Raw genomic sequence first — 9,336 nt, 5'->3', positions numbered from 1 at the left:
TGATCAATATCTATACTCCTTGTGATAGTGAAGGTAAAAGACAGCTTTGGCAGAGCTTGAGTGGAAGGAAATCTCAATTTCAGGGGGAATGTTGGTGTCTGGTAGGGGACTTTAATTGTGTGAGGAGTCCCTCTGAAAGATTGGGAAGCAATCACAGTAATTCAGATAATGGCTTAATATCTGAGTTCAATGATTGGCTTGCTACAATGGAGGTTGATGATATTCCTTGGATGGGGAAACCCTTTACTTGGGTTAGGCCTAATGGCTCATGCCAAAGCAAATTGGACAGAGTGTGTGTCTCTGATGGCTGGCTGTCCAAATGGCCTGACAGTTCTCAATTTAACCTTGAGAGGAATTATTCCGATCATTGTCCTATTATCATGTATTCTAAATGCATCGATTGGGGCCCTAAACCTTTTAAGGTTTATGATGGATGGCTAATGAATAATAAATTTCAGAAGGTAGTGAGGGAATGTTGGTTAGATTATCAGCCCATGGGGTAGGGTGGTTATGTTTTAAAATGCAAGCTCCAACATCTTAAACAAAGGCTGAAAATTTGGAGTAAAGACAATATAGGAGACCTGGGCAGTACAGTCAAACAACTTCAAGAGAATCTAAATACTTTGGAGAATTCTTTGACAGCTCAACCTTCTGATCAACAAGTCAAGGATCTCAAGAAAATCCAACCTGACCTTTGGGAAAAAGCTACTATGTATGAGTCTATTGTGAGGCAGAAATCAAGATGCAGATGGATCAAAGAGGGGGACAGCAACACAACCTATTTTCATAGAGTTATGAATGCGAGGAGAAGGAGAAATGCTTTGAGGGGGATGCAAATTGGTGACACCTGGGTGGAAAACCCTAACATTATCAAGGCTGAAATCCTTCAATACTTTCAGAACAGGTTCAATGAGCCCCTCTTGAGCAGACCTAACCTGGATGGGGTGGCCTTTAAAAGTCTGAATCCTACTCAGAGAGATATGATGATTGAACCTTTTAAAGAGGAAGAGATTAGTTGTGCTGTGTGGGCCTGTGGCAATGACAAAAGCTCAGGACCAGATGGCTTTAATTTCAGATTTATTAAGCAGTTTTGGAAGGAATTGAAGCCTGATTTCCTAAGATTTATAGCAGAATTCCATGTGAATGCTTCCTTCCCCAAGGGCCTCAACTCATCCTTCATTTCCTTAATCCCTAAGATTAAGGACCCTCAATCCTTCAATGATTTCAGACCCATCTCCCTCATTGGATGTGCCTATAAAATCATTGCTAAGCTTTTGGCCAGCAGACTCAGCAAGGTAATGAACCATCTCATTGATGAAAGGCAGTCAGCTTTTGTGAAGGATAGACAGCTGCTTCATGGTGTTTTAATTGCCAATGAGGTGGTTGAGGAGGCTAGGAGGTCTAAGAGGCCTTGTATGGTGTTTAAAGTGGACTTCAAAAAAGCTTACGACTCCGTGTCATGGCAATTTCTGCTTTACATGATGGGAAGAATGGGGTTCCATGATAAATGGATTAGTTGGATTAAGGGGTGCCTCACTTCAGCCTCTATATTTATCCTTGTAAATGGAAGCCCTACTTCTGAATTTAAGCCCCAAAGAGGCTTGAGACAAGGGGATCCTTTGGCCCCCTTGTTGTTTGTCTTGGTGGCTGAAGGCTTGACTGGAATGATGAGGGAAGCTTTAATTAAAAACTGCTTTCAAAGCTTCTTGGTGGGGAAGCATAAGATCCTGGTGAACATCCTCCAATTTGCTGATGACACTATCTTTTTTGGAGAAGTTTCAATGGAAAATGTCAAAACTGTGAAGGCCATGCTTAGAAGCTATGAGATGGTTTCAGGCTTGAGAATTAACTTTGCCAAGAGCCATTTTGGAGTTATTGGACAAACTGAAGAATGGGCTTGTTCTGCTGCTGACTTTCTTAATTGTGCTATGCTTCAGTTTCCCTTTTGTTACCTTGGGTTGCCTATAGGCATTAATCCGAGAAGAAATATGGTTTAGGAGCCTATCATAAAAAAATTTGAAGCTAGGCTGAACAAATGGAACCAAAGGAGCATCTCTATGGCTGGAAGAATCACCCTTATTAATGTTGTTTTAACAGCATTACCCTTATTCTACTTGTCTTTTATAGGGCTCCTTCTGCAGTAATTAATAGATTAAATGCTATCCAAAGACATTTCCTTTGGGGTGGCAATTCTGAATGAAAGAAGATTGCTTGGTTAGCTTGGAATAAAGTTTGCTCATCTAGAGAAACGGGAGGTTTGGGTATTAAAGATATTAAGGCTTTCAACAATGTGCTTTTAATTAAATGGAAATGGATGATGTTCCAGCAAAGTGATCAGCTATGGTGCCGTATTCTAAACTCTAAATACAGAGGCTGGAGAGGCTTGGAAAGGGGGCCACCAAAGCCTAACTTCTCTTATTGGTGGTCAGACTTGAGATCCACTAACCAGCAAGGATGTATGGCTGAGATTTCTAAATAGTTTATTTGGAGGCTGGGAAGAGGTGACCAAATCCTATTTTGGGAGGATTACTGGATGGAAGGGAGAATAGCTCTTAAAGATAAATATCTAGAGTTATATCACATTTCCTTGCAAAAACAGCATACTGTAGCCGAGATGGGTTCTTCCAGTGAAGCGGGGTGGGAATGGAAATTCCTGTGGAGGCGCAACCTCTTTGACAATGAAATGGGGATGGCCTCTGATTTTATTGACCAAACTGCTGGCATTAATCTAAATGCATTGGTTAAGGATAGTTGGGTGTGGGGAGCTACTTCTAATGGGATTTTCTCTTCTAAATCTGCTTATTTATGCATTAAAGCTGAGCAGCCTTCTGAAGATTATCAGCTTGGGTTCTGCCAACTGTGGGGTACCAAAATCCCTCCTAGAGCTCTAATTTTTGCGTGGAGATTGTTTTGGGACAGGCTCCCTACTAAGGAGAACTTATCCAAGAGACAAGTTGATCTTGCCAATGATTCATGTCCCTTCTGCCAAAACCACCCTAAATCTAGCTCTCATATGTTTTTCACTTGTCAAAAAGTTCTGCCTTTGTGGTGGGAATTCAATACGTGGGTAAAGGAGCCTAGAGCTCTCCCTTGCAGGCCCATGGATCATTTCCTTCAGCACTCTTCCATAGCAGGTTCGAAGGCTTCAAATTCAAGAAGGAGAATCTGGTGGATAGCAGCTACAAGGTCCATATGGAAGCTCAGAAATGATATGATCTTTCATAACCAGTCTTTCCACATTTCTAAGTTGGTGGATAACACTAACTTCCTCACTTGGTCCTGGTTGAGGGGATGGGAAAAGGACTTCAATGCCCCTTTTCACCAATGGTCCACAGCCATGCCTATGGCCTTTACTTAGCTTGTGGTCTGTTGGGTTAAGGGTTTTGGGGGCTTCTTGTAGGGCATTTGTGTTATGTATTTTTGGACTCATGATCCTAGAGATTTTATCTCCTTCTTATCTTGTAGTACCACTGGTACTATTATTTGATTAATATATATATTATTTTTTTTATCAGCAAAAATATTATATTTATAAAAGTACCAGAGGTACTGAAAAAATACAGAGATAGTTCCATGCTCATGGTTCCAATAAAAACTACACCAGTTTGAAGAGGAACCATAGAATGGCTACAAAAACTAAACTAAAGATCTGCTGCAGCTCCTACTGGGAGCCACTGAAGCCTAGCCCAAAAAACCTTCTCTGATGTGAGATGACCAAAGATTAAAAGGGAGCTTAAAATCCTTATCCAAATTTGAGAGCCATGACCACACTAAAAAAACTGCATCGTCAACAAGCTTGCTGACATTAAAGGAATCATTGGAGAAAAGAATTCTGTTTCTCATCTTCCATATAGACCAAACAACAGCCATCCACCAAGAAATTATCTTTGCAGTCCAAAAAAAACATATAAAGATAGTAGACCGTACAAACATACCTGGAGTTGCTATAATCAAAGAGCTTCCACAGCAACGCCAATTAGCAGTAGTAAATGATAAGCCTAAAAAAAAGCATACAGAAATTATCCACAGTGTATTTAAACCCTTTTAAAGCCTATTATCTACATTTCAATTAAAATACAACATCCATAATCAACTTAAACCAGCAGAAAAAGAAAATTTCACTACAACAATAAACAAATTCTGGCCAATAAGGCAATTTTGCCTATCATAGTCAAAATTTTGCCTATGAGTGGAAGAAGAAGAAGAATTCTTCATGATAGAGGAAGAAGAAGTTTGTTGACATACATTCAAAAAGGTCACAAAGCTGGAATCAGATTTAAATAAACTGGAGGAGAACTCAATGCATAGACAGTTAACAGAGCAAGAAAAATTGGAGAGGAAGCAGTTACATGATTCTCTTTGGGTTGCTGCCCAAGCCCATCAATCCTTACTTAGGCAGAAATCCAGATGAAGATGGTTAAAAGAAGGCGATTGTAACACAGGTTTTTTCCACCTATTGATGAATGCTAACCGAAATAGAAATTCTATCAGGGGTGTATTCATTGATGGTTCATGGACTGACGACCCACACAAGGTGAAGGAAGAGGTGAAATCCTTTTTCTTCCATAGGTTCCAAAAACCAATTGGTCAGCAACCCAAGATTGATGGAATCAGGTTTCAAACTGTTAATCTACAACAGAATAACGAGCTTCTGGCACCTTTCATGGACGAAGAAATTCAGAAGGCAATTTTTAAAGCTGCAACGAAGTTTTTTATGAAGGAAGGCAATTCACAAAAGGATTGCATGGATTTAATGGAAATCGATATGCTTACCAAAAGAAAAGGCTGGCTTGGGCATCAAGGATATTGAAACATTCAACCTCACACTACTTGGAAAATGGAAGTGGCAATTAATGCAAGAGAATGGTGAGCTGTGGACCAGAGTTCTGAAATCGAAATATGGTGGATGGAGGAACCTTGAAGAAACAGGAAACTTAGCAAAGCAATCTGTTTAGTGGAGGGATCTAAAACACGCTTTTAATCAATCACAATAGGGAATGGTTATTCAAAATAACATGAGGTGGAAGGTGGGATATGGAGAGAAAATTAGATTTTGGAAAAACAAGTGGATTAATCAACAGGAATCACTAGCAGAAAGGTGCCCCAGGCTATTTATCATATCCTCACAGCAGAATCACAACATTAGGTTTTAGGTTTTAAGATGACATATAGAGTTTTAGGTTTATCAAAGAATTTCCCATAACAAATCCAACACTATATCCCCACAATGCAAATAGTACAAGAGCAAGCAATCAATATACTTTAGCATCTCACACCCATACTCCATTTCAAGCATTATATTTTTTTCATATTTAGACATAACTTGACAACAGAGACATACCTTCGATGGCTTCCCTGGGAGGCTTAAAGCCAACCACAATGGACTTCCAAAATCGCTTCCCCCCTTTCCTTTCGTAGTTTTCTTCGACCTGCGAAAGTGAGAAAATGTTAAAACGAGGAACGCCTAATGTTAAAACGTAAGGACGTACCTCAATCGATATGTGGCAGACACGAACTCCACAAAGACCAACTCCACAATGTGGTTGCAGTCACGGAAGCGCAGCCCAGTTTGTGACAAAGACGAACTTAGGGCAGAAGGAGAAATAAGAAGAATGCCCTGGGAGTCTTAAGGCGAACCACAATGCACTTCCAAAATCGATTCCCACCCTTTCCGGAACTCTTTCCTTTCCTAGATTTCTTCGACCTGTGAAAGCGAGCAAATGTTAAAACGAGGAACGCCTAATGTTAAAATGAAAGGACGTACCTCAATCGATAAGTGGCAGAGACGAACTTCACACACACGAACTCCACAATGTGGTTGCAGTCACAGAAGTGCAGGCCAGTTTGCGACAAAGACAAACTTAGGGCAGAAGGAGAAAGAAGAAGAACGATAGGGTTCGAGCGCGCGGGTTCTGCAGAATCAGATTTTTAATATATAATGACAACAACATCGGTTTTTTAAAAATAACCGATGTTAAAAACAACTAGGTAACATCGGTTTTAAGAAAACCGATGTTAAAATCAACTCCATAACATCGGTTTTTACCAAACCGATGTTAACAACGACACACCAACATCGGTTTTTCCAAAACCGATGTTAACTACTCCATAGTAACATCGGTTATTTAAATAACCGATGTTAATATATAGTACTTAACATTGGTTTTTCCGAAACCGATGTTAACTATGTCTAATTATTTACAAAAATGCCACCGCGCTTTTGTTAACATTGGTTTTGTGAATAACCGATGTTAATCGTGCGATGTTAAATCTAAAAATTGTAGTAGTGATTGTTATTGTCTTAAATAAGAACTAAAATCATATTTAAACTTATAACTGAAATAGTTGAATAGAATAAAAAATCAAACCAATTTTTAGTCTCAATTAACATTCACTTTTAAGTTTACAAATTCAAGCCGAATGAAAAAGTTAATAAACGAAGTTTTTAATTTTTTATGAGTGATACATGAAGCTTAACCTTCACTAATTTAGTATTTTAACCTCAATGTGTAAGGATTAAATCTTTAATTTAATAAAATTTAATAGTTGCACATATGTTTATTGCAATATAATTAGTCAAACGAAAATTTAAGTTAAATGATAACATATTAAATAAAAGTATAAAAACTGTATGTATATACAGTTTTATTAAAATGTTAAATGCTAATATATATACAATTTTTCATGAGAAAAAACCTATATGCAGATTTTTAGCTCCTTAAATTACAATAGAGCTTCTTCAACTTACTTTCAACTCGTAGCTATATATTAGTAAGTTTGAGTGTAATTAAATAGATGGAAAGAAAATGAAAAAAAATATGGTATTTAATTTATTATTTAGGGGAAGAAATAAGAGGAGATAAAAGCAGGAGGAGAAATTTGTGTAATTGTTCAAAATCTTAAGAGTGATTAGTATAATTTACTCTAAACAATATTATTTTAAGATAAAAATAACATATTAAATGAGTTTTTTCTAGTTAAATTTCATTTAATTTATTAGTTTACAAAGCTTTTTTATATATAACTTATTAATTTATGAGTAAAATATATTTTTATTTCATAAAAGTATTTCGAACTTCTGTTTTAGCCTAACAATAATACATATTTTTAGTCTCTCATTTGGGACCTCATTAGGATTTAGGACTAAAAGCATATGTTTTATTAAAATGTATGAGTAAAAATGTATTAAACTTTTATAGGAACTAAAACTTATTTTTGAGTTTTTTTAAATGACCAAAAACATAATTTCCTCTTAGAGACCTTTGATATAAGATTTTTTTTTATACCCAAGAATCATGATTTATTATGATTACTGAAAATAATGAATCTTGAAAAATGTGATTCCAGAAAATCACAAATCCTAATAATTGTAATTCTTATAAATGATAAATTTATTTGATTGATCATAAATATTTTTAAGAATATTTATATGACTTTCTTAGAAATCAAAGAATATATTTTTATTAGAAAATTTAATTATTTATCACATGATGTATGAAAAGAGTAATGTGATATTTTATTGAAAAGAAAAACTTTTTTTAAAATTTTAGAAAGTTTCATTCTCATTTCTCCATTAATTTTTTTTTTGTGAATAGCATATACAGAAACATCTTGACTTATTTTCTTCTTATTTTTATTCATTCAAACAACACATTTTTTTTTTTTTGCTTCTATCATTTTTATCCTTTTCTCTCTTATTTCTTTATATCTCTTTTCAATTGAAACAATTCACACTTAAAAGGATGTTAGTTATACGTAGGAAAAAGTTTTAAGGCATGAGTAATATCCTTTAGGAATAATATTCAGCTTTTTCATTACTAGTAATTTTACCAAGTGAAACTATAATAGTTTATACTTGAATCATCCAAACTTCAAATCGCAGAACAAAACCTTTGGCAAAATTTGAGCCATAAAATTCAAGTCTTGATAGCATAGCAAGCAACGAATTGGTGGTGTATGATGTATGTTATGCCAAGAATTTAGAAAAGAAAAAAAAAAGAATCTTATTTTGGTTTTATAGAAGCCACAACTGCAAAAGTTTTAATTTATTTTTATTATTACAAATATATTATTATTTAATAATGCCAAAATTATTGATTTATACTGACAAAGTGGCAACTCCCAATTTGAAGACACCAAGGATCATTACTTTAACAAATTTAATTGATTTAAAGAGAAGATTATATTATTATTAGATACTTTTAGCTTTATTGTATACAAGCAAAATAAAATAAAAGAATTAAAATAGATGCATGTACCATTTTGTTATGAAGTGCATATTATTCTTTAATACTTGCACTACTTATTATGGAGATTATTCCATATCTGTCTTGGTAAGATTTGAATCTTTTTTTCTTTTTGGCACAAAGTAGAATTTGAATCCAAACCCCACATTTTATAATTTCCTATAAGAAAAAGCATGAAATGTTGTACAATATAGGAACACGTAGAATCACTGTAAATTAATTTGCATTTCTTTCGATTTCCACACTTATTCGTATTTTGTACTAATCTTTTTCTCTTGGAATATGGAATATTGTGGTTCAGTATACATAAGCTTTATTTTATTATGGTGAACTGAATACTGAATACATATAGAGATTTAAGAATATAACCTAACTAAGCATTGTTCTATAATTTTGAAACTTAACAAAACTGTGAAGTCGAGGTAGAAAAAAGTATTGGGCTTGAAACATAGAACCTTAGACAAAAGATATTCCTATTGGCACTATCAATTGGGATGAAATGTCCCTTTTGTCCACAAGTCCAAATCCCTACACCCCTAACCCCTCCCCTTCCCCTACGACAATTCCCACTCCCCTAACCCCAAGCAGCACTGCCCTCCTCCCGTCGCACCATTGCATCATGCCACAATTCCCCAGTCACGTCGCTTGACCCCAACTCTGAGGCTCCATGAGCGCATCCCATTCCACCACCGTGTCATCCATTTTTGAATTTGTGTTGTTGAGGGGTCAACAGAATCATATTTTCGTTGTGCACCTTAGGGATGAAAAATTAAAACAACGAAAATATAATTTTGTCCTTCACTGTACATAATCATATTTCTATTTTTTTTTACCCTAGGATGCACAACGAAAATATGGTTTTATTTCATAAATTTTTAAGTATGCAACACAAAAGTGTTTCAGTTGCATGTGTTTCCATCCAAGGAACAATTTGAGAATAGAACTTAAAGGCATCGACATGGATAGTGCCAATAGCAATACTGTAAGACTAAGTATCCAAGGTTGCAACTTATTTATTGCTAAATCTTGTTTCACTTATTTTCTTAACCTTTTTTCCCTCAAATTATGTTGCTCGAATTATATTATGCTA

General features: G+C 35.5%; 1 protein-coding gene across 1 annotated transcript; it reads left to right on the top strand.

The window, feature by feature from the left end:
* The first annotated feature begins 2,614 nt into the window (after positions 1 to 2,614).
* On the top strand, positions 2,615 to 3,358 carry LOC114368167. The gene has a single exon (XM_028325507.1). It carries the CDS (start codon positions 2,615 to 2,617, stop codon positions 3,356 to 3,358), a length of 744 nt encoding a protein of 247 aa, XP_028181308.1.
* Positions 3,359 to 9,336: the final 5,978 nt, after the last annotated feature.

Source organism: Glycine soja, chromosome 9, assembly GCF_004193775.1.
Source record: "Glycine soja cultivar W05 chromosome 9, ASM419377v2, whole genome shotgun sequence".
NCBI lineage: Eukaryota > Viridiplantae > Streptophyta > Magnoliopsida > Fabales > Fabaceae > Glycine > Glycine soja.
This window is presented reverse-complemented; position numbering and strand designations above follow the sequence as displayed.

Bases quoted from the DNA above. Each gene is read 5' to 3' on its own strand.
- LOC114368167 (XM_028325507.1), top strand. From the start codon at position 2,615: ATGGGTTCTTCCAGTGAAGCGGGGTGGGAATGGAAATTCCTGTGGAGG.